The sequence below is a fragment of the Nilaparvata lugens genome, chromosome 13 (assembly GCF_014356525.2).
Source record: "Nilaparvata lugens isolate BPH chromosome 13, ASM1435652v1, whole genome shotgun sequence".
NCBI lineage: Eukaryota > Metazoa > Arthropoda > Insecta > Hemiptera > Delphacidae > Nilaparvata > Nilaparvata lugens.
In genome coordinates this window covers 25,683,620-25,711,024 of record NC_052516.1, presented here as the reverse complement: position 1 = coordinate 25,711,024, position 27,405 = coordinate 25,683,620, and the positions used below count along the sequence as shown (strand labels likewise).

The 27,405-nt window shown below is 35.9% G+C and overlaps 1 protein-coding gene across 1 annotated transcript; it reads right to left on the bottom strand.

The window, feature by feature from the left end:
- Nucleotides 1–712: 712 nt before the first annotated feature.
- Nucleotides 713–26,481, bottom strand: LOC111045612 (N-alpha-acetyltransferase 25, NatB auxiliary subunit). The gene is made up of 5 exons (XM_039440142.1): nt 26,211–26,481; nt 24,890–24,957; nt 23,398–23,624; nt 8,371–9,807; nt 713–2,635 (listed from the first exon to the last, which is right to left on the bottom strand). The coding sequence occupies exons 3-5, from the start codon at nt 23,614–23,616 to the stop codon at nt 851–853; spliced, it is 3,441 nt and encodes a 1,146-aa protein (XP_039296076.1). The 5' UTR covers nt 23,617–23,624; nt 24,890–24,957; nt 26,211–26,481; the 3' UTR covers nt 713–850.
- Nucleotides 26,482–27,405: the final 924 nt, after the last annotated feature.

Below are 27,405 nucleotides of genomic sequence, written 5' to 3'. Positions count from 1 at the left end.
GATAAATATTGTCCACAACTAAAATATTTGTTGATTTATTCAACTGATTTCAATAGAATTTACTAAGTACTGTAAGTTATCAAGCTAAAAGAATATCAGCTTTTTTGTAAGTTTTCCAGACCGGATTACTCTAGTTTATTTACTCATTCATGTAAAATAAATGTGTTTGCCAATTATTATAAGTTATAGGTGACATAGCCTAAATTATATTTGGCAATAAGTTATTATTCAACGGAGCGATGGAGTGATACTAAACAAAATATATATTGTTTTGGTTGGCAAAATTATCAGTTGAAAAGACGAGGTTCCAACAGGTACACATTTTTCAATAATATTGAATTCAAATTTGGAGTAATGATAGCCCATAGCGGATATTCAACTCAATTGCTTGACGAATGTGAATCAAGTCTTTTAAGCTGATCATTTTTAAATATTATAAAAACATTTCTTGTCGAATACACTGTAGATACAGAATATAGTATTGTGTTGTTGTACAAACTGAATACTCTGTAGATCTAGAAAATAGTTTTGTGTGGTTGAATACACTTTAGTATTGTTTATATACTATTCAGATAATACGGGCCTACTATCTATTGATTCAATATTGGTATTCACCAAGATATCACCACTTTTATACGGTAATGTAAAATATATGCACATATTTCTCCTGTGAATTGAGTCAAGAAGAGGGTGCAAAAATAACATATTAAAATCCAGGTTAGCAATAGTTTTTACAAATATAGAAACATATTATTACATCTAAACATATTTTTAATATGATACGGGACCAGCACTGAAGTGAGACAATGATACTAACACAATTTACAACAGTTGAACCAAGAATATTGAGCTACAGTTTCAGTTCTTCAATATGGCGAAGTTTTCTCCTAAGAATTGAACTGAGTTCACACAGAGAACTGATGTAACTTTCGTTGAGATACTGGCAGAAAGGATGTTTGAATTCTAGGAGGTCGACGCGCGTGACAACGTTTGTGAGACTGGGATGCCAGGCCGATTTTAGGTGGTTTACTGTTTCATCCATCACTTTGATCGCTTTAGTGGTGCACGTGACAAGAGATTCAAAGCAATCGACGCGATTTTTGTGCGCGGGGTCACTGTTAACCACAGCCGGAGTACTATCCTTCTTTTTCTTACCTTTTTTCACAACTGGAGCCATCGTTTCCTTCGCCAATTGAAACACTACACCACAAAAAACCGCCGCTACACAAACTAGTTCCACTACTAACGTAACACGCTGTATAGTCTCCAAACGTTCGTTCAAACTGTTCTCGTTGACCCCGTTGCCGAAATTCGCTTTCGCAAAACTCGATACTTCCTCTGTGGCCTCCGTTAAACTCTTAGCAGACTTGTCCGAGAAATCACTGAAATCCTCCAATTTCAACCGTTCAAATTCTTCACCGTTCAACACCCCTCCACCGTTCAAAATATTGCTTTCCGAATTATTTTTGCTAGTAGCCAAACTAAACTCAACTCCTAATACAGTCCTGGTTAGGTTGGCCAGTAAAGGAACTAACTGCGATGCTATATAGTCGTGAAGTCTGGACTCCGGGGGTGCCTCGACAATATTCAACGGCAGCTTTGGGTGTGGAGTTTTCTTCAACCTCTCATACAACCCGTTCAGCTCCTCCAAATACTTCACTAAATCCGCCCTACACGCTTCTCTATTAGACTTAACATTGTTTTTACTAAAAGATAAATTTATGGCGCTAGTCAATAATTTCAACAACAGCACACGCAATCTGAGCAAATCTTTTTCAGTTTGAAACGACTGCTCTATAAGATGTTGCGGGAAATTGCGGTGGGGAGGGTTGGCCGACCACAGTATCGTGAAGTCGCGGTTATCTTCCAGCTGATCCCAGTCAAGATCGTCGGTTACAATTGACTGCTCGACCATTTGGCAGGTGTGATCGTGGGAGGTAGCTTGCATAACGTCGATCAACGTCTTCTCCACCTGCACAAACGCGTGGTGAAGCGAGTTATTGATGCGATCCCTAAACTCAACAAATTCTGTTATCTTCAGAAACGATCCATACTTGTAGGAGAGCGTTAGATGATCTGCACTTTCCCTACAGCTAGCCGTGAAAAATTTCAAAGTCGTGTTGAAAATTTGTACGGCCTGACTATATTGTGCAGTGCTCAGCATGGGCCATAAATGCAGGTAACCCAGGGTGTCCAACTGCATATGTTTTATGTCTAACAGCTCGTAAACTTTGTATGCTTCCCTGGTAGCCCCCAACATGTTGTACATCTTCATCAGCAGCAGTTTGATCTGGTAGTTGGACACACTGGCAGATAACGCAAACTCTAGAACTACACAGGCGTCCTTGAGAAAAATGGCGTCCTTGGTATCAATCCAGATATCATAGAGTATGTGAGCGGTCAATAGTGCGTAGGGATCGTTGTTCATGAAATCTGTGGAGAGTTGGCCCTCGTTGAAGTGGAGGCTCTCCTTGTAGCAGTGGAGGAGGCTGGTGGCCAGCTTCAGTTTGCTGTTGAAGTCCAACACCTCGTGGAAACCCAGGCATCTGCTCAGTTGTAGGTTGGTCAAGTAACGCAACATCTGCTGCAGATTGGATGGAAGGCTACCCTCTTCTAGCTGCACCATTTTGAATACCTGCATAATATAATAATTCATTATTAAAAATATATATGTATAAGGATATTGTAACAACATTTATTGACCGAACGATGTGAGGTTTAAGATTCAAGTCGACGGTTTTGCATTACTCTTTATGTTTATATTTATTTAAAATGTATGAATAATTCAGGGCTACTTTATTTTATTTATAAAATAGAATTATAGTACCCTTTAAAATTAATAAAATATTAAACAACAAGAATACTAGTTACGTTACCATTTGTATTTTGTTTTTAATATTTTATTAATTTTCAAGGTTACTATAATTGTAGTTTATATGTACATTTATGTACATATTTACATTATATTATATTTACATTTATTATACATTTATGTTTATATGTTCCGCATTTACGGCGAAACGCGGTAATAGATTTTCATGAGATTTGACAGGTGTTCCTTTTTGAATTTCGCGTCGACGTATGTACAAGGTTTTTGGAAACTTTTCATTTCAAGGATAATATAAAAGGAGAAGGAGCCTCCTTCATACGCCAATATTAGAGTAAAAATATCTATCATAAATCAGCTGTCGAGTGGATTATAAATTGCATGCAATGACGCATGCGATTCAATATCTCAATGTAACTTATTAAAAACACAGCTGTTGTGTTGACTATGATTGCATAAAGTAAGGCATGCAATTAATTACTTGAAGCAGCATAGTATTTTCTCCCGACTTTTCTCTGCTTTCAACTCGGTAAGCTTTAGATGATAGTAGCATAGTAGCTTTTGATGGTGGTATGCGTTTATACACCGATATCTCACCGACACGACAGGACAGGACAGAATTTACTCTGATGGTCAATATTAGAGGAGACTGTGGTTTATAACTGCGCGAGGTCTACTGTTCACAGAACTACTAGTGTAGTAAGAAAAATCAAATATCTATTCACTTCATAGAACACATTTTTAATGAGTATCGAAAGGAAAACATCATGTGTATTTATCATATCTATTTAAACTATCCATAAAACTAATCTATTTATTGAGGAAAATCAAATCAATTATTATTTAATCACTTCATAAAGCATAATGTATTACTATTATATGTTTTCTATTATAGTAAGATTACATAGAATTAGTATTTATTCACTTCATAGAACAAATTGAATTGTTTCAATCGCTTCCCGGTGGTTCGGATTCCACCTAAAACTAAAGATCCATTCATCTCTCATTATCATCCGCCTCATCACCCACGCACAACCTTAGAGCTCACGTGAGAATCACCATCAGCAAAAGAGAAAAATGTTATTCATAACAGTCAAGTATCAAAAGGAAAACATAATTATTTCAAACATGTTGAAAACTTGACCTACTGAAAACTTGCATAATTTAAAATAGACCTATGACCATCCTCGGTAAATTAAGAATCTCTATGTGAGAAATTTCAAGTTTATCAGTCCAGTAGTTCAGACGTGATAATGCATCAATCATAATTATTTTCCTATCCCGTACGTGTATAAGCTAGTTCTTTCCTTTATTATAATATAGCTATCCAATGAAAGCTGTATAAATTAAACTAAGGACTTCTGCCACTGCAAATATTGACCAAAGAACTAAATAGCAGAAGGGAATTTGAAGAATGAAACTGTCCAAAAATTGCGCATTATAAAATAACTAGCCGTCAGGCTCGCTTCGCTCGCCATATCCGTCTAGCCAGGGGGCTCCGCCCCCTGGACCCCCGACTGGATCGTCCACGAATGAGATCAGCAGGCTCGCTTCGCTCGCCTGCATTTTTCATTTCAGCATTTTTATCATATGTTAGGACAATCCAGTCGGGGGTCCAGACTAAACGGATACGGCAAGCGAAGCGAGCCTGACGGCTAGTAATATAATATTACCAGGATTGAAGTAGCAGTGCCCAATCAATTTTTCCGCGATAAATGCATTTGAATCTTCAACTTGGTGCCAACCTGACATATAACTTTCATCTCTCCATTAATGAAATCATGTAATTTTCCTTGGAATAATAAAAATCTTCCTAAGTTTTAATTTGTCATCATATTTTTTAGCAAACTATTCATTGAGAAAAAATGCTCCAGTGAACTAACTAAAATAATTTGACCATATTATAACTTTTACATAGAAGATTTTGAAACAGATAATCATGATATCAGGTTAAAATAAAAACAAAAACCGAGCATGTGTGAAAGAATTTGTTTTTATTTCCTGTTTCCTAGCAACGAATTCAAATATGATAAAACCTATTCCTGTTGAGGGGGCGTTCAGTGCTATGAGGTTGCTATTCGGAACCGAATTCAAACCGAATCACCGTTTCACACTTATCGGAATCTACCGGAAACGAAACGAACCGAACAGAACCGAATGTGTGTGAAAGTAGCGTAAGGATATTGTAACAACATTTATTGACCTAACAAAGTGAGGTTTAAAATTCAAGTCGACGGTTTTGCATTTCTCTTTATATTTATTTAAAATCTATGAATTCATGGCTACTTTCTTTTATTTATAAAATAGAATTATAGTACCCTTTAAAATTAATAAAATATTAAACAACAAGAATACAAGTTACGTTACAATTTGTATTCTTGTTTTTAATATTTTATTAATTTTCAAGGTTATAATAATTCTAGTTTATATGTTCCGCATTTACGGCGAAACGCGGTAATAGATTTTCATGAAATTTGACAGGTATGTTCCTTTTTAAATTTCGCGTCGACGTATGTACAAGGTTTTTGGAAATTTAGCATTTCAAGGATAATATGAAAGGAAAAGGGCCTCCTTCATACGCCAATATTAAAGTAAAAATCAGACTATAGAATTATTTATAATAAATCAGCTGTCGAGTGGATTATAAATTGCATGCAATGACTCATTCAATTCAATATCTCAATGTAACTTATTGAAAACACAGCTGTTGTGTGGACTATTAATTGCATTTAGTGAGGCATGCAATTGATAACTTGAAGTAGCATAGTATTTTCTCCCGACTTTTCTCTGCTTTCAACTCGGTAAGCTTTTAATGATAGTAGCTTTTGATGGAAGTATGCGTTTATACACCGATATCTCGCCGACACGATAGGACAGGACAGAATTTACTCTGATGGTCAATATTAGAGGAGACTGTGGTTTATAACTGCGCGAGGTCTACTGTTCACAGAACTACTAGTGTAGTAAGAAAAATCAAATATCTATTCACTTCATAGAACACATTTTTCATAAGTATCGAAAGGAAAACATAATGTGTATTTATCACATCTATTTAAACTATCTATAAAACTAATCTATCATTGAGGAAAATCAAATCAATTATTTAATCACTTCATAAAGCATAATGTATTACTATTATATGTTTTCTATTATAGTAAGATTACATAGAATCAGTATTTATTCACTTCATAGAACAAATTATATCGCTTCAATCGCTTCCCGGTGGTTCGGAATCCACCTAAAACTTTAGGTCCATTCATCTCTCATTATCATCCGCCTCATTACCCACGCACAAGCTTAGAGCTCAGGTGAGAATCACCATCAGCAAAAGAGAAAAATGTTATTCATAACAGTCAAGTATGAAAAGGAAAACATAATTATTTTATAATAATTATTTCAAACATGTTGAAAACTTGACCTACTGAAATCTTGCATAATTTAAAATAGACCTATGACTATCCTCGGTAAATTAAGAATCTCTATGTGAGAAATTCAAGTTTATCAGTCAGTAGTTCAGACGCGGTAATAGATTTTCATGAAATTTGACAGGTATGTTCCTTTTTAAATTTCGCGTCGACGTATGTACAAGGTTTTGGAAATTTAGCATTTCAAGGATAATATGAAAGGAAAAGGCCTCCTTCATACGCCAATATTAAAGTAAAAATCAGACTATAGAATTATTTTATAATAAATCAGCTGTCGAGTGGATTATAAATTGCATGCAAGACTCATTCAATTCAATATCTCAATGTAACTTATTGAAAACACAGCTGTTGTGTGGACTATTAATTGCATTTAGTGAGGCATGCAATTGATAACTTGAAGTAGCATAGTATTTTCTCCCGACTTTTCTCTGCTTTCAACTCGGTAAGCTTTTAATGATAGTAGCTTTTGATGGAAGTATGCGTTTATACACCGATATCTCGCCGACACGATAGGACAGGACAGAATTTACTCTGATGGTCAATATTAGAGGAGACTGTGGTTTATAACTGCGCGAGGTCTACTGTTCACAGAACTACTAGTGTAGTAAGAAAAATCAAATATCTATTCACTTCATAGAACACATTTTTCATAAGTATCGAAAGGAAAACATAATGTGTATTTATCACATCTATTTAAACTATCTATAAAACTAATCTATCATTGAGGAAAATCAAATCAATTATTTAATCACTTCATAAAGCATAATGTATTACTATTATATGTTTTCTATTATAGTAAGATTACATAGAATCAGTATTATTCACTTCATAGAACAAATTATATCGCTTCAATCGCTTCCCGGTGGTTCGGAATCCACCTAAAACTTTAGGTCCATTCATCTCTCATTATCATCCGCCTCATTACCCACGCACAAGCTTAGAGCTCAGGTGAGAATCACCATCAGCAAAAGAGAAAAATGTTATTCATAACAGTCAAGTATGAAAAGGAAAACATAATTATTTTATAATAATTATTTCAAACATGTTGAAAACTTGACCTACTGAAATCTTGCATAATTTAAAATAGACCTATGACTATCCTCGGTAAATTAAGAATCTCTATGTGAGAAATTTCAAGTTTATCAGTCCAGTAGTTCAGACGTGATAATGCATCAATCATAATTATTTTCCTATCCCGTACGTGTATAAGCTAGTTCTTTCCTTTATTATAGTATAGCTATCCAATGAAAGCTGTATAAACAGAACTAAGGACTTCTGCCACTGCAAATATTGACCAAAGAATTAAATAGCAGAAGGGAATTTGAAGAATGAAACTGTCCAAAAATTGCGCATTATAATAAAAATATCCCAGCAGTTGGTTAGACTGCAATTTCTATTAAATCTTCCATCTAGTAAAATATGTTATGCTTTCCTCATCACGCAAAGCCTACGTGGTGGAATAGCTTTGACAAATTGAGAGTCTAGTCTCAGTTTGGAACAAAAAATAACACAAGGATTTCCTTAGTATTCTATCTACCAATGTTTTCACATCAGTATTGTTTGTCACATAAATAGATAAAATAAAATATTTAAAATGCTTATCTACATCATTAAGGCCCGCCGCAAAGTAGACCCACGCTAATCCACGAAAAGCAACCCAGGCCGTGGGATGTTTCGTAAACCATTGTTATAGAATTATTCATAATCAATCAGCTGACAAGTGGATCTAATGCATGTATTATTATCATTACACAGATGTCTGGAGAAGCCTAGCAATGGTTTACAAAGCATCCCACGACGTGGGTTGTTTTTCGTGGATTAGCGTGGGTCTACTTTGCGGCGGGCCTAAGGGCCGTTTGCACAGTCAAAGCTTAAACTCGATTTAATTGCTGGTGGCTTGAACTCAAAATGAAACTCATTATAACAGACTAGACTTGATACGGATTTAAAGCAGTCTAAGATGAAATTTAGTTTGAACTGTCACTGTGCAAACGGCCCTTAGAGTAACTGTGTAAACTACAACAAAATACATAGAAAACCTGCATATACACAATCCAAAACTCGTAGAAAACGAGAAATATGCAAGGAAATTGACGGAAAATAGGAAAAAATTCATACCTGATTCAAAAAATCGGTTGCTTGCTCGCTGGATAGCATTTTGAGGTAAGGCTTCAGATCTCCCAGACAGCATTGCTTGCCTCCAAACTCGTGGAAGTACAGCATGAACAGTTCTACAAGGTCACCCACTAGGTGGACCTCATTCTCCTTGCCGTGCTTCTTCAACATGGCATAGAACTCCAGTTGAGCCAAGTATGGACCACGCAATCTATGGGACGCCCTCTGATTCTCCTCCTGGATGTTACTCAAAAACGCGGCGCAATCCGATAAAGTACAATCTGCTTCTTCCTCTTCTTCTTCTTCTTTAGTCTCCTCCTCCTTTTTCTTCTTCTCCACCTCTTCACCGTTTTTCGTCTTCTCCACCTCTCCTAAACCATCCTCGATCTTCTTCTCTCCATCTTTCGGTTTTTCACTGTTCTCAATCTCTTTCTTCCCCTCCTCCCCTTTCTCGCTATCAATCTTCTTCTCCTCCTCCTCACTTCCCTTTTTATTCTCCACCACCTTCTTCTCCTCCTTATTTTTCTCCCTAGATCCTACCACTTCTTCCATTTCCTTCCTCCAGCCAACTTCTCCCTTCTCATCTTCCCCCTTCTTCTCATTATTTTCCACACTTTTCGTTTCTCCCCCTTCCACCCCCTCCTTCTGTACCTTCTTCTCTTTATTCTCCATACTTTTCGCCTGTTCTTCACCTATCTTCTTCTCCCCTCCTTTCTTATTGTCATTATTTCCCACACCTTTCGTCTGTTCTTCCCCTACCTTCTTCTCATCACTTTTCACACCCTTCTCCCCTTCCCCTTTCCTCTTCTTCTCCTTCCTCTCCCCACCACCACTCTCCTCAATCAAATGAAACACCGACAGCAAATAATCCTTGTAATAAGTCCAACTATCCATCTCCTCCTTCAGCATTTTCTTCAACAAAACATTCGCCTCCCGCCATCTTTTCAACTTGATCAACAGTTCCACCCGTTTATTGGGTATCAACAACGACTGCAACTTCTCACCCAAAGGTCCCTGAATCACAGCCAACATCTCCTCGAGTTTCCCCTGCATTTCAAGTATCATCAGATACAACTGCACCTCTTGTTCGGCCTCTATCTTGTCCTGTTTAATGAATTTGTCGATCATTCGTTCGGCGAGAGGCAGCACTATGGAGCTTTTCAGTTCGGGTTTGGAGGTGCGCGCCTGCATTACGATGCTCATCACCGCCCAGAAGTAGTAGGGGTTCTTGGGTAATAGTTTGTATAGGGCCATGGCAACAGTTTGTTGCTTCTTGTAGTCTCCAACGCGGACGTAGGACATGAACAGGTGGGTGAGTAGGTCTTCGCTGGCCGGCTGTTTCTCGGCGGCTGCCGCGTATAGCTGGCAAATCAACTCTGGTCGGTGCAGTTCGCGGTAGCAAATCGACATCGCCTGTAGTGTTGCTTCGTTTTGCGGAACCTAAAAGTCAAACAAACATCTGTAAGTCTAAAATAATTAATTACACTTACTTATCAAAAATTTCACTTATTGGTTAGACCAAATGTAATAATATCAACAATAATTAATGGACTTGAAAATGGCATGAATGCCCGACACATGTTGTGATAAAATAATTGATAAATTCTCTACAATATATTTGTTCTGTGGTGATTTGTGATATCTCCAACAGTCTTCGAGATATAGGCTCTTAGAAGTGTAAAATTGTTAAAATAACAGCTTTTAATCCTATTTTTTGATGTTTCAGGGCCAACAACTATCCAACAATCCATCATAAAAATGAATGCTCACCGTAGATTTTTAGAGCTTTGTTTTCTCTTTAATTTGATGTATTATTTCACAACTTAATGTTTTCCTTCTATTGTTAGCGGGGGGTGAAATTTTCAACTCTGCAACAAGTGTCATCTTAGCAGTTCCAAGCCTTCAATAGACTGGCTAGAGATGCGTATTTCAATTCAATTTCAATTCAAATCAAATTTATTTCCTCCACAAAATTCAACAATTACAAAATTAGGATAATGTACCTTAATCTAGTTTACTTACATTCTATCAACAAAATAAAAGTACAAGAGGTGGAAATGAAACCACTGGCATAAGTGAAAATCACTTGTTCGCCAGTAGGAGTAGCATATGTCAAACTTCGGTCATCCACATCTAATTAAAACAAAAAAAAAGATGTATACAAATAACATAATAATTACAACTTATATTCTAAGAGAATTAATCAAGCTATGTATCGAGACTCTAAATTTAGCAGATTAGTAGTACAATTACAATGGATGTAAATTAAATTATCTACACAATATACAAATCAAAATAATTTTGGCTATGTTTACCTCCCAACTAGTCTTCATTAAGCTACAAAGTCGAAAATTGTGTAACAGATGTTCCAGACTCAAATTTCATTGTCAAGTGATCAATTTTTACAAAATAAAAATTTCACCCCCTGCATTGAATCCGCTATAACAATAGAAGGAAAACATTAAGTTGTGAAATGATACATCAAATTAAAGAGAAAACAAAGCTCTACAAATCTACGGTGAGCATTCATTTTTATGAGATTGTTGGAGAGGTGTAGGCCCTGAAACATCAAAAAATAGGATTAAAGCTGTTATTTTAACAATTTTACACTTTTAAGAGCCTATATCTCGAAAACTGTTGGAGATATCACAAATCCCCACAGAACAAATATTGTAGAGAATTTATCAAGCTTCATTTCTTAATAGTCAGTCATGTCGGTTGAACGCATTTTTCTCAAGATATGAGCGTTTAAGCATAACATTGAAAAATGCAACTTTTAAACCACCCTCATCCCTTTACACAAGGGATAGGGATGGGGACTTTTGATATGTTCACCAGCTAACTGGTGCCAACAAAGCTGCAAAGTCAAAAATTGTATTCAAAACATTCTCTTCAAATTCCTTTGTCAATTGGTCTATTTTTGATCTCACACTCAACACTGAAGCTGCTGCAACAGTCGTGGGGATGTTAAACTTGTGAAATTATAGCCTACATCAAATTAAAGAGAATTTGATGCTCTATAAGCTCATGATCAGCATGGATTTTTCTCATCGATATTCAAAAGGTTAAAAGAGCAAAAAATTGAGGGAAAATGTGTTTTTTCAAAAATTTCACATCTTTTAGAGCGGATATCTCGAAAAGTGAAAGAAATATAGAAAAAGTTGTGAAATCTATCCTATAGGAAATTATTTAAGCTTTAATTTCTTATAGAATAGTCATGTCTGTAAAATCCATAGTTTTCGAGTTATATTCGAGAAACCAAAAAATGGTACCTTTGAAACACCCCCACCCCCTTAGCACAGGGGTTAGGGGTGAGGACTTTTGATTTGTTTACCTCCTCACTACCCTAAACAGAACTGCGGGGTCAAAAATTGTCTTGAAAACTTTTCCCTCTATAACACTTCGTTGACTGGGCTATAATCGTATAGATGGCAGAGAAGGGTTTCAGTTCGTCAATATCACAGTTCAACAAGTGTCTATTTTGACCATTTCTTGAGATATACTGAGACAAGTGGTAAGTTGAGCCGTTTATTCATTCATTGACCGAGCGAAGTGAGGTCTAAGATTCAAGTCGACGGTTTGGCATTTCTCTTTATGTTTATATGTTGCGCATTTACGGCGAAACGCGGTAAAAGATTTTCATGAAATTTAGGTATGTTCCTTTTTAAATTGCGCGTCGACGTATATACAAGGTTTTTGGAAATTTTGCATTTCAATGATAATATAAAAGGAAAAAGGAGCCTCCTTCATACGCCAATATTACAATTATTCAACACTAGCCGTTAGGCTCGCTTCGCTCGCCATACTCGTCTAGCCAGGGGGCTCCGCCCCCTGGACCCCCGACTGGATCGTCCAAAAATGAGATCAGGGGGCTCGCTTCGCTCGCCTGCATTTTTCATTTGAGCATGCTTCATTCCCTCAGAGACTCAAAGTACTAAATTAATTTTTAATTAGTTACCAGAACAACTGTTTCGAAGAGGTCCTCTCTCTAGATTATAGTTCTACATTAACATATGGTATGGACATTTCAATTATAATTGTAAGATATTGGAATAAGAGGAATATACATGCTAAATACAAACTTTAAACCCTTAAAAACCACCTTTAGAGTTAAAATATCGCCAAAAGATTTCTTAGTGCGCCTCTAAAGGGCCAACTGAACATACCTACCAAATTTGAACGTTTTTGGTCCGGTAGATTTTTAGTTCTGCGAGTGAGTGAGAGAGTGAGTCAGTCAGTGAGTGAGTGCAATTTCGCTTTTATATATATATATATATATATATATATATATATAATATATATATATAGATAAATAAGCTGTCTAGTGTGACTATAATACTACCCGTTCAAAAAACATCGATCATCTTGAAAATGTATCTTTCCATCACGGTAGTAGACAGTTGTCTACTAACTTTGTATTTCCATAAGCGGAGGCCATGATTCTAGTTTAGAGTTTGGAGTTATTGTAAGAAACATTTTTCTTTTTAATCTGATGATCAAAATTGCAACATATTATTGAAAGAAATTGATTTCTAAAATCATGAAAATGAGAAATGAAGTTTGTAGGAAATCAGCATTATGGTATTTTGTTATTTTCAACACACCGATTTTTCGCAAACGACAACACTGAATGTTCTCTGATGGTTGATTGGATTGGCGTATTGACGGCAGCCAGACCTGATAACAGCGCTCACTCTCACATTCCGGGACGACACGTCACGGTCCGATAGGCCAGAAAGCTCTATGTTTATTTAGGATTTTTTCTAGACATTTTAAATTGATAAATTATTAATTATTGAGAAAACATAACAACAGGTCAATGTAACTTACTGAGTGCGAGGTCTACTGTTCACAGAACTACTAGTTTATTATATGCTACATGACACAGGCCATTTCGAATTGCGTTGACAATTGTCTTACATATAATTCACATGATAATTGCAGATATAATTACATTTTAATTATACAACAGAATTCATAGTAATTAAAAAAATAATAATTGAAGGATTGATCAGCCTTCAAAAAGGCTGTATAGGCATCTCGCCAACAACCATTCCTTCACCCTAGTCCTGAATGACTCAAGTGACTGAGAATCCCTTATATTTCCCTTATAAGTTTAATTTGTAAGCATTAAGTTTTCGTTGATGTTGATACACAGTCAGCTACACCATTTCATACTATAGTGAGGTCCACGTTATAATGGCAATGGAGAAAGTTAGCAGAACAAGGTTGCCGATCCTCTGTCTTGTCAATGCCTTCTATAGACAGTAGTCAATACAGGTTTATTGATGTAATATTAAGTGTTCCATTTTCGTTTAAAATAATCAATTATATTTTACTATCAAGAAATCTCAAGGATTTTCATAATTAAGATGAAATATTTTGTTAGTTAATTATTAATTTTACATTGTTGTAAGACGATCTTCTGGCAACAGAGCAAAGCGAGAAGGAGATAGCGTTATCCGCTTTGTTGAATGATAGACAAGAATAGCAATACCATTGCTAATTAAACACTGTCATTATAACGTGGACCACACTATAGTCAAGGTTTCATCAGACCTAGCGTAGCGTAGCCGTTGTATCTCCTAATGTTAATCAATCTGTCGATTTCAAACCAATGTAACGTGGATTTAACATTGGGAGATAGAACGGCTACGTCTTTTGAAGACTTATTTCTAGTTACTCTACGCTAGGTGTGGAAATACCTTTAAAGATTAGTGCCAGGATTATTTACCGGCCAGGTTAGCCGAGAAGACTAATGCATTTCAAGCATTTCAATATTGTTAAAATTATATTATTATCTGGAAATATCCTATTATATTAAGCGAGCAATTTCTGTATTTATATGGTTAATATCGGAGACCGAGCTTCGCTCTGAGGTACAAATGCATGGATAATTTATTACGTAAGAAGAAATTATAATAACATTCATACAAAAAGGTCTATCTAATCACAGTAAATTGAGATTAATTCCCAGAGGAATGCAAAAAATTCCCTCACAAAGGCCCAGTTGCACAAAAGCCGGTTAAATTTTAATCCTGATTAACTTCACGTGAACCAAATCAGAGAAGACCATTTAAAAAAGATGGATCTACTGGAATTAATCAGGATTGAAAATAACCCGGCTTCTTTGTAACCGGCACCTGTATGATTACAAAAGTTCTACAGCTGAGTCATAATTTTGGCACAGTCCCACACACATGAACGCCTCACCCACTTCCATCACCAACAAACTACGAAAATAATTATTATCAGCTGTTTTTCCAGGATGAATAATAAATCCTTTTAATGTCCTTCAGCGAGTTTTCCCAGGGATGAGACCTAGTGCAATCGATCTTTATAATATAAACCTACTATGTACTGAATTTCGTGAGAATCGTTAGATCCGTTTCGAGTTCGGTGATACAAACATCTAAACAGAAGTTGCTCGTTTAATAGTATAGATATCGTAAACGGCTCAACGATTTCACGAAATTTGAACAGTACGTTATAATATATAAAAATTCGATTGCGCTAGGTCTCATCCCTGAAAAAATCGCTGAAGGACATGAAGAGGATAAATTATTCATTCTTGGAAAACGTATGATATTTCGTCGTCTGTCGATAAAGAAGACCGAGTGCCTGCGTTTGGGAGAGAGACAGAATTATTTTCTGCTGTTGAATCAATCAGCTTATCTCACGATAATATTATCTAGAAATTTCAATCTATAGATCAAAATAATCTGATTTCTTGACATGAAATGGTGTATTATTCTAAAAGAGTATATATAATTTTCAAAGTTAATCATTATTTTACAGTTTCAAGTGATTATTGAGTGTTATTTTGTTATTCAATTTGGTTTGTAACAATCTAAATTAGAAATTTTTTGTTTTTAAATTTTTAGACTGAAAATTGGACCCGAATTCAAGTGTATGGAAAATAACCTACTTTTTGGATTATTTATAGTGTATAAATCAAAATTCGGGGAAGAAACAGTTTTGGGCTGTGCCTGTTAGTCCATCCCCAATAATTTTAAAGAATTGTGTTCTGTTCATAAATAATAAATAACAGCAAAGATCGGTGCCCAGGTATTTAATTTTGAAAGAAGAATTAGAATTGAAATCACATCTGTCATAAGTATTAACTTCATCATGAACAACTTGATGAGTTTCATTATAGCGGGCCTCACTACTCTGGATATCTTCTATTTCCACTCTAGAAGGAGTCGTGCCGTAGGCTATCAAGTTTAAGAACACGTCTCTGTAAACGTCTGGCTGAACGGATATGGCGAGCGAAGCGAGCCTGACGGCTAGTAATAATATATTCCCAGGATTGTAGTAGCAGTGTCCAATCAATTTTTCCGCGATAAATGCATTTAAATCTTCAACTTGGTGCCAACCTAAAAAAGTCAACTCAACTTAATGCCAACCTGACAAAATTATTAATTTAGTTGCCAGTTAACAACTGTTTCGAAGAGGTACTCTATCTAGATTATAGTTCATATAACATATGATATGGACATTTCAATTATAATTAAGAGATTGGGAGAAGAAGAATATACAGCTAAAAGACGAACTTTAAACCCTTAAAAACAACCCTAGAGTTAAAATATTGCCAAAAGATTTCTTAGTGCGCCTCTAAAGGGCCAACTGAACATACCTACCAAATTTGAACGTTTTTGGTCCGGTAGATTTTTAGTTATGCGAGTGAGTGAGTGAGTGAGTGAGTGAGTCAGTGAGTGAGTGCCATTTCGCTTTTATATATAGATTAAGGAAGGTTTATGTATAGAAATACGGACAATTATTATTGCTGTATAAATATTTATTACAATCTAAAAAGCACGAAAATCAAGAGTACAAAACTCATATAAAAAACTAAATGTATATTACATGTTAACATCGTATATCGCGATTTATTTATCAAAATAGTTCAAGACAATCACTCCATATATTTATATAAAAACTTTTATTTATTTTTCTATTATAAAGTTGAAGAAGCCCTGATTCTGAAGCAACCAATTACATTGAGTTTGCTAAATTAAAAGCCAATCAGAAAGAAGCTTACAAATCATTCAAGGAAGAGATGAAATTTTTCTGAAAACCACTTTCTTCTGGCTTGTGATCTCGTTCTGAGAGGATGCACATGGAGTTTAGGGTTCTTCCTTCCTTTAAATTTTAAAATTATCAAGCCTATCCCTCTTTTAAATGTGAAATATTTGTGATTAATGTGTATTTATCTGTGAACTCAGTGTTGTTGAAGAGTTCGTAATTGTAATCAATTCCCATAAATATATCTTTAATTCGGAAAGAAATCTATAAGAAACCTGGACCACGCGCGAGCCCAGCGGAGACGAAAGGGACCTGCATAATTAATTATTGGAAATAATTAATTCATTCTACGAGACCGTCAAGAACATCATTAATGTGCGTGTTAGATCAAACGAGCTCGTTAAAAGGCCTTTCTGTTCAGTTGGGGAATTAGTCAAAGCGCTATATAAATTATTAAGTCAAGGAAAATTCGCAACGTGTTGAGAGCTATCACATAGTTTATAAGAACGTTTTATAAATTTATTTGATATATGTAGGAAGCTTATTTCCATGCATGGCACGGACTCATTATAAAACCCTGAGATCTTATATTTTGAATATTAATTTGACAATTATTATTAAATCTATAGACCGAACAGGTTTTAAATTGTAGAATTTGGAATTGACTTGAAGTCCATGTATCAGTATTAAATACAAATTTACAACTGGAGTGATCCGTGGTCTACTGGATAGAGTGCTTGCGTAGCAGCATAGAGATCCCGGGTCAAACCCTATCATTACCAAAAGTTTTTTAACCAGATCACTCCCGTGTTATCGGATGGGCACGTTAAACTGTCGGTCCCGGCTGAAGTAGACAGTCGTAAGGCCCATTGACGGCTTAAATTATATACCCACGCCGTGGGATGCTTTGTAAACCATTGTTATAGAATTATTCATAATCAATCAGCTGACAAGTGGATTATTCATTGCATGTATTATTATCATTACACAGCTGTCTGGAGAAGCCTAGCAATGGTTTACAAAGCATCCCACGGCGTGGGTTGTTTTTCGTGGATTAGCGTGGGTCTACTTTGCGGCGGGCCTAAGGGCCGTTTGCACAGTCAAAGCTTAAACTCGATTTAATTGCTGGTGGCTTGAACTCAAAATGAAACACATTATAACAAACTATACTTGATACGGATTTAATCCAGTCTAAAATGAAATTTAGTTTGAACTGTCACTGTGCAAACGGCCCTTAGAGTAACTGTGTAAACTACAACAAAATACATAGAAAACGTGCATATACACAATCCAAAATTCATAGAAAACGAGAAATATGCAAGGAAAATTGACGGAAAATAGGAAAAAATTCATACCTGATTCAAAAAATCGGTTGCTTGCTCGCTGGATAGCATTTTGAGGTAAGGCTTCAGATCTCCCAGACAGCATTGCTTGCCTCCAAACTCGTGGAAATACAGCATGAACAGTTCTACAAGGTCACCCACTAGGTGGACCTCATTCTCCTTGCCGTGCTTCTTCAACATGGCATAGAACTCCAGTTGAGCCAAGTATGGACCACGCAATCTATGGGACGCCCTCTGATTCTCCTCCTGGATGTTACTCAAAAACGCGGCGCAATCCGATAAAGTACAATCTGCTTCTTCCTCTTCTTCTTCTTCTTTAGTCTCCTCCTCCTTTTTCTTCTTCTCCACCTCTTCACCGTTCTTCGTCTTCCCCACCTCTCCTAAACCATCCTCGATGTTCTTCTCTCCATCTTTCGGTTTTTCACTGTTCTCAATCTCTTTCTTCCCCTCCTCCCCTTTCTCGCTATCAATCTTCTTCTCCTCCTCCTCACTTCCCTTTTTATTCTCCACCACCTTCTTCTCCTCCTTATTTTTCTCCCTAGATCCTACCACTTCTTCCATTTCCTTCCTCCAGCCAACTTCTCCCTTCTCATCTTCCCCCTTCTTCTCATTATTTTCCACACTTTTCGTTTCTCCCCCTTCCACCCCCTCCTTCTGTACCTTCTTCTCTTTATTCTCCATACTTTTCGCCTGTTCTTCACCTATCTTCTTCCCCCCTCCTTTCTTATTGTCATTATTTCCCACACCTTTCGCCTGTTCTTCCCCTAACTTCTTCTCATCACTTTTCACACCCTTCTCCCCTTCCCCTTTCCTCCTCTTCTCCTTCTTCTCCCCACCCCCACTCTCCTCAATCAAATGAAACACCGACAGCAAATAATCCTTGTAATAAGTCCAACTATCCATCTCCTCCTTCAGCATTTTCTTCAACAAAACATTCGCCTCCCGCCATCTTTTCAACTTGATCAACAGTTCCACCCGTTTATTGGGTATCAACAACGACTGTAACTTCTCGCCCAAAGGTCCCTGAATCACAGCCAACATCTCCTCCAGTTTCCCCTGCATTTCAAGAATCATCAGATACAACTGCACCTCTTGTTCGGCCTCTATCTTGTCCTGTTTAATGAATTTGTCGATCATTCGTTCGGCGAGAGGCAGCACTATGGAGCTTTTCAGTTCGGGTTTGGAGGTGCGCGCCTGCATTACGATGCTCATCACCGCCCAGAAGTAGTAGGGGTTCTTGGGTAATAGTTTGTATAGGGCCATGGCAACAGTTTGTTGCTTCTTGTAGTCTCCAACACGGACGTAGGACATGAACAGGTGGGTGAGTAGGTCTTCGCTGGCCGGCTGTTTCTCGGCGGCTGCCGCGTATAGCTGGCAAATCAACTCTGGTCGGTGCAGTTCGCGGTAGCAAATCGGAACGGCTACGTCTTTTGAAGACTTATTTCTAGTTACTCTACGCTAGTGTGGAAATACCTTCAAAGATTAGTGCCAGGATTATTTACCGGCCAGGTCAGCCGAGAAGACTAATGCATTTCAAGCATTTCAATATTGTTAAAATAATTATATTATTATCTGAAATATCCTATTATATTATTAAGCGAGCAATTTCTGTATTTATATGGTTAATATCGGGGACCGAGCTTCGCTCTGAAGTACAAATGTATAGATAACTTATTACGTAAGAAGAAATTATAATAACATTCATAAAAAAATGGTCTATCTAATCACAGTAAATTGAGATTAATTCCCAGAGGAATGCAAAAATTTCCCTCACAGAGGCCCAGTTGCACAAAAGCCGGTTAAATTTTAATCCTGATTAACTTCACGTGAACCAAATCAGAGAAGACCATTTAAAAACATGGATCTACCGGAATTAATCAGGATTGAAATAACCCGGCTTCCTTGTAACCAGCACCTGATTGAATGATTACAAAAGTTCAACAGCTGAGTCATAATTTTGGCACAGTCCCACACACATGAACTCGCTACTCACTTCCATCACCAACAAATGACGAAATAATTATTATCAGCTGTTTTTCCAAGGATGAATAATAATTATCCTTTTAATGTCCTTCAGCGAGTTTTCCCAGGGATGAGACCTAGTGCAATCGAATCTTTATATTATAAACCTACTATGTACTGAATTCTTGAGAATCGTTAGATCCGTTTTCGAGATTCGGTGAAATACAAACATCTAAACAGAAGTTGCTCGTTAATAGTATAGATCTCGAAAACGGCTCTAACGATTTACACGAAATTTGAAACATAGTAGGTTTATAATATAAAAATTCGATTGCACTAGGTCTCATCTCTGGAAAACTCGCTGAAGGGCATGAAAAGGATAATATTTATTCATTCTTGGAAAAACATATGATAATATCGTCGCCTGTCGATAAAGAAGATGCGAGTGCCTGTGTGGGAGAGAGACAGAATTATTTTCTGCTGTTGAATCAATCAGCTTATCTCACGATAAATATTATCTAGAAATTTCAATCTACTAGATCAAAATAATCTGATTTCTTGACATGACATGGTGTATCATTCTAAAAGAGTATATCATAATTTTCAAAGTTAATCATCATTTTACAGTTTCAAGTGATTAGTGAGTGTTATTTTGTTATTCAATTTGGTTTGTAAACAATCTAAATTAGAATTTTTTGTTTTTAAATTTTTAGACTGAAAATTGGACCTGAATTCAAGTGTATAGAAAATAACCTACTTTTTGTATTATTTATAGTGTATAAATCAAAATTCGGGGAAGAAACAGTTTTGGGCTGTGCCTGTTAGTCCATCCCCAATAATTTTGAAGACTTATTTCTAGTTACTCTACGCTAGGTGTGGAAATACCTTCAAAGATTAGTGCCAGGATTATTTACCGGCCAGGTCAGCCGAGAAGACTAATGCATTTCAAGCATTTCAATATTGTTAAAATAATTATATTATTATCTGGAAATATCCTATTATATTAAGCGAGCAATTTCTGTATTTATATGGTTAATATCGGGGACCGAGCTTCGCTCTGAAGTACAAATGCATAGATAATTTATTACGTAAGAAGAAATTATAATAACATTCATACAAAAATGGTCTATCTAATCACAGTAAATTGAGATTAATTCCCAGAGGAATGCAAAAATTTCCCTCACAGAGGCCCAGTTGCACAAAAGCCGGTTAAATTTTAATCCTGATTAACTTCACGTGAACCAAATCAGAGAAGACCATTTAAAAAAGATGGATCTACCGGAATTAATCAGGATTGAAAATAACCAGGCTTCCTTGTAACCAGCACCTGATTGAATGATTACAAAAGTTCAACAGCTGAGTCATAATTTTGGCACAGTCCCACACACATGAACTCGCTCACTCACTTCCATCACCAACAAATGACGAAATAATTATTATCAGCTGTTTTTCCAAGGATGAATAATAATTATCCTTTTAATGTCCTTCAGCGAGTTTTCCCAGGGATGAGACCTAGTGCAATCGAATCTTTATATTATAAACCTACTATGTACTGAATTTCGTGAGAATCGTTAGATCCGTTTTCGAGATTCGGTGAAATACAAACATCTAAACAGAAGTTGCTCGTTTAATAGTATAGATCTCGAAAACGGCTCTAACGATTTACACGAAATTTGAAACATAGTAGGTTTATAATATAAAAATTCGATTGCACTAGGTCTCATCCCTGGAAAAACTCGCTGAAGGACATGTAAAGGATAATATTTATTCATTCTTGGAAAAACGTATGATAATTTCATCGTCTGTCGATAAAGAAGACGCGAGTGCCTGTGTGGGAGAGAGACAGAATTATTTTCTGCTGTTGAATCAATCAGCTTATCTCACGATAAATATTATCTAGAAATTTCAATCTACTAGATCAAAATAATCTGATTTCTTGACATGACATGGTGTATCATTCTAAAAGAGTATATCATAATTTTCAAAGTTAATCATCATTTTACAGTTTCAAGTGATTAGTGAGTGTTATTTTGTTATTCAATTTGGTTTGTAAACAATCTAAATTAGAAATTTTTTGTTTTTAAATTTTTAGACTGAAAATTGGACCTGAATTCAAGTGTATAGAAAATAACCTACTTTTTGGATTATTTATAGTGTATAAATCAAAATTCGGGGAAGAAACAGTTTTGGGCTGTGCCTGTTAGTCCATCCCCAATAATTTTAAAGAATTGTGTTCTGTTCATTAATAAATAAATAACGAGCGAAGCTCGGTGCCCAGGTATTTAATTTTGAAATGAAAAATTAGAATTGAAATCACTTTGTTGTCATAAGTTAGTATTAACTTCATCATGAACAACCTTGATGAGTTTCATTATAGCGTGTGTCCACTGCTCTGGATATCTTCTATTTCCACTCTAGAAGTAGTCGGGTCGTAGGCTATCAAGTTTAAGAACACGTAAAAGTTTATTTTGGTTAAAAAATGAAGTGGTCTGAGGGAGATACCATCAAGTTGGTTGAATTGTATGGTGAATTCGAGTGTCTATGGCGATAATGAATGTCACGTATTGACATTTTTAGGTTAGTTCTGTTCACTAGACAACACACTTTACCTACTATTCTCAATTGTAGTGAAAACAGTTAAGCCTGGTTTTCACTAGTTTTTACAAATAATAACAAGTGGTACGGTTTTAATGTATGCTGACGACACATCCTACATTTGTAGTGCAAAGGATGCAGAAAATTTAGAATTAGATACTTTTGTCAATGTAAATGCCATAGCCCAATTCCTGAGTCAACATAAACACAAAGTAAATGAAACTAAAACGCTGTTCTAGCAGTTCAAACATAGAAAAATAGAGTTAGTGGTCGAGTAACTGGCATACTAACTCTACCGAGCTAACTCTACTCTACTTGCTTGGTCGAGTAACTGATTTCACTACAATTGAGAATAGTAGGTAAAGTGTGTTGTCTAGTAAACAGAACTAACCTAAAAATGTCAATACTTTTTATTAAATTAATACTTTTTTACTATTAAAAATTTGTAGTATTACTATGCTTAATACATATTATTATCACATGTTATTATCACAATCATAATCTTGTTAATTTTATTGTACTGTATACTTCTAAAATGTTGTACTTTTGTTAACTTTATTACTGTTATTATTTTATGATTCTAGATATGTCTGTGAAATTATTTGGCAAAAAATGTCAATTTCTAATAAATAACAAAACATCTTAAACTTGATACGACTCTACTCTAACTAGCTCGAGACTGTTTTCATTAGCATAGTAGTGGTAGATTAGAGTGAGAAGCAGTGGTGGGGGAAGGCAAGTGGTAGAGTGCTATCCCACTCTACTCTACTAAAAACTAGTACTCTACCATGAACATTTCCATTGGGAGAGTTCACAAGATAGTAGGTACTTGCCCAGGGTATTCTTAAACTGAATTTAATCAGCTGGTGGCTTAAACTCAAAATGAAACACATTGTAACAAACGAGACTTGATACGGATTTTATCTAGTTTGAAATTAAATTTATTTTAAACTGTCACTGTGCGAACGGCCCTAACTCTACTAATGAAAACCAGGCACTATTCGACCAAGTAAATAGAGTAGAGTTAGTATTCCAGTTACTCGACCACTAATTCTACTAGTGAAATCCAGGCTTATTGGATACCTTATAAGAGTATACTAACCTCATCATGAACAAGCTTAATGAGCTGCTCGCACTCCTTCTCCTTGCCCATGCGCAGAAGGGCGAGACACTTGAGTGCCTTTGCGCATTGCGCGGTGGGATGCTTACGCAGCAGTTTGTCGGCCTCCTGTAGGGCACGCTTATTGTTGCCGCAGTCCAGGCAGTCGTAGATCGGACGCAGTCGGCGCTCCGCCACGCCACTGTCTGCTGATGACGTCATATTGGCACCTGCACACATTCACTCTGTTCGCCACAATGTAGGGACAAATATAACTAATCTAAACTGCTCTCCTGGAAAGGATTATCGCAGTAGCATAGTACTCAAACTTGCGGGTCACACTATTTCGTAGCTTCTAGCAATAATTTTCAATAGAATGCTTGGACCAAGGATACTTCCCCAAAAATTTCAAAAAAAAGAAGAATAAAACCACTCTATAGCGGCTCATGCACTGATAAAAAATATCACTTTAAGAACCGACTTCTAGCACTGCACGGAGCGAACTGTATTTGCAGTGTATGGCGCTCATCGTGCCATGTCAAGCTGGTCGTGCCAATACAAAAAATGGCAGGATGAGCAATGCACGAGCAGTGTATGGGCCGCTTATCACAAGTAGATTGCTTCAATCCAAGCAAGTGTAGGCTGATGAGTCTAAAAAGTAGCCTGGCAGAAAATATGGAAAATTATTATGAAGAGATTGGTTTTGTCTCTGAGCATATACAAAATAATAAATGGGAACCAATTCGGTTTTCAGACTGAGATAAGTATTTCCATTAATTAGTTAATTTTACTAATACTATTTCCCAAAAATTCAATAGAGCGGCCCATCTATTCACAGCCGGATAACCGGCAAAACAGCCGGATAACCGGCAAAACAGCCGGCCCGGCGAAGTAGAGAATAGCCGGCTGTTCCGCGGGCTGATTTTCTCGCCGGGTCCGGTTTTTAGCCGGCCCGGCGAAGTGTGTCCTTCTCCATGCCTTCCTGTGTCTTTTGCACTTCACCCGGCAAAAAAACCGACCGGCGAAAAACCGGGCCGGCAAAAACCGTTCGTGTGTCCCCGGCCTAAGGGCCAAGCTACACGAAACGTTTTTTCAGCGTTTTCAGACAAGTCGGCAGGGCAGGAAGCTCTCCGATTGGCCAACAAAAAACCAATCAACCAATCGGAGGACCAACCAGCCAATCCTGCCCTGCCTGCTGATTGGAGAGCTTCTAGTCCTGCTGAGTCTTCTGAAAACGCCAGAAAAAACGCTTCATGTGGACTTTAAAGGTCCGATGACTAAGCGACGACTCTACGATTCTAGCACAAGCGACACTAGCGGATGTAGCCGTCAGCGACTAATCCGCTCGGCTAGAATCGTCGCTTAGCAATCGTACCTTAAGCTTCATAGCTGTAAGTTATTTTATTTTGTTTTGTTTACAACAATGTCAGTTAGTGAATATATTTTTTCAACGCCTCTATATAAACAGAAAATGAATAACGAAAATTACACTTACCTATTCACAGTTCCGATTCGTCTCTTCGAGAGAATTATTTTGCTCTCATTCAATCACAATTTCCATATCTGAAAAATATTGTAACTTACATTAAACTCAAATAGAATTTTAAAAACACTTATAAAGTGGAAATGCACTTGACTTACTATTGGTAGTGACGATCGTTTCGACCTGGTGTGGGTCATTATCAGACTGTCTGGACAAAACGATCGTCACTACCAATAGTAAGTCAAGTGCATTTTCACTTCATAAGTGTTTTTAAAATTAAAGTTTTATTTTATTAGTGGAAAAGTATAAATATTCATCAGAGTATTTTACATCATATTACGCTACTGTTAAAAAAACATTCACTTCCTGTTTAAGAATGTAGCTCAAGTATTAATAGAGATTATAAATTTCAAGAGAGAAATTAGAATGTAACAGTATTACTACATCAAGCATTAGGTTACTGCATCAAAAAAGCATCTCAGATCGTAACTTGGCTTACGATATTCTTTAAATAATTACCGTAACTGAAACAAAGCTTTGTTATTAAACTCTTTTTCACACCATAGATAGATTAAAAAGAATCTACCGCCCACCAAAACAGGGGTATCTTTAAACTTGTAAAAAGAAATCAAAATCGCCACATATAGAAAACATTTCATGATAGCCAGCCTACCTTACATGATAATTATAATTATGCTTAATTATTGATATACATGTATATTTTGTATTATACATTTGTACATATTTCAAACTCAAATTTGACCAAATAAATATAAATACAAGAAACATGATTCATCTTCAATATTGAAATAAAGAGGAAGTTCTCAATAGCCTATAGCCTAATTTGACTTCCTGGGTGGAAAAAAACTTATTTGTGAAGCATATACAGGTATATTATATTCAAATTTTAAGCTACTTCATTTTCTCCTTACTACAAATAAGATATCAAAAAGAGGGTTGATATCACTAGTTTGTGGTACCTTATCACATAATATTGTAGGTTACAGACATGATTAGATATGTATATACTTGTAAGCAACAAATATCAATTACCGGCTTAAATAGAAATAGTAGTTTAGCACGTGATGTTAAAGAATCAATAACCAATTTTTATGAATAATTAAAAATGAAAAAACCATCGAGAACTTAGTTTTAATGTTTGAAGTTTTGACGATTTGACTAAGACGTTTATTTTTATAGTGACGAATACAAGGAATTTACATAAAAAATAGCTATAAGTTGACCGGCAAAATTGAACAATTTTCCAAGTGGATTCAAGGGACTTAATTCGTTACCATTCCACATTCCTACAATTGTTTAAAAATAGACTTACCAGCACTATTCAGGTTACACGGGATAGAAATGCAATGTAGTAAGGTTAGAATTCACTGTTTTTTAAAGTTCTCCACACAGAGAGCATTGCTCATAGAATGATTTTTATTGAGCGATATGGTAATTTTAAAACTTACTCACTAGATGAACAAAAACAAAGAATTTAAACTTGTGAAGAAATTTGAACCACGTTTTCCGAACACAAAGTAAAATGATCAGAATTTTTTTGCTTCCATTTTTTATCGGCGTATCGCGTCTTTGTCCTTGAAAGTCAGCTGTTTGACGTCTTGAATAATTGTCAGCTGATTTTAGCACTTTCATCGTTTAATTTATTCCAGTAATCTATCCTATTATGATATTACCCATAACTTTATCACATTTTAAATTATTTTTGTTCAATTCAGAAATAAATTTCATAAAATATTCAACAAAATAAAAAATCTCCTCAAGACTCAAATTAGGCTGCCACAACTTGCTTAAAAATTAAGCCGCCAATTATTCAAATCTACTTATCTCAAATGCATAATGTAAGCAATGTTCTGAAATTGAACAATGGATTTTATCTTACCATACAACATCCATAACCCCCCGAGTCTATTAATAACTATTATTTTATTATTGAAAAATTTTCTAGAACTTGCATTGGTAGGTACCATACGTAACTTATTAGAAAAGTCAGCATCTAATGACTCTTCAGCAATAAGTTTCTGCATTTTTTCAATTTTAAAATAGAACCGTAAATTCTCTACTGTATGCATAGTAGAAGGTAAGGATCTTTGCTTGTTTAGCCCAGGACACAGTTACTCTTTACATAGTTACCGTTTACTGTACGTTAGTTTAGCTAGGTAGTCTATCTATGCAGTGCCTGCAGAGTTATTAAACACAAAATAATATAATAACACATAAAAAAATATAAAAAAATTGTCTATAAAAGCTATTAAAGTTACAGGGAAATAGGTAATTTAATAAAATGAGAAAAGTATTAAGAATAGAACATTTGTTTATTGTTATAACAGGCTTTAGTTAAATATAAGCTCATTTTCATGATTATTGAAAATATTTCTAAAACATTACCTAATAGAATTTTCTATAAAAAATGAGCTAAAAACTTGGACCTTTGGTATTAACTTAACTAAAAATAGTAAAATTACAATAAAAATCAAGACGACACAAAAACTTCAAACAGAAACATTTAC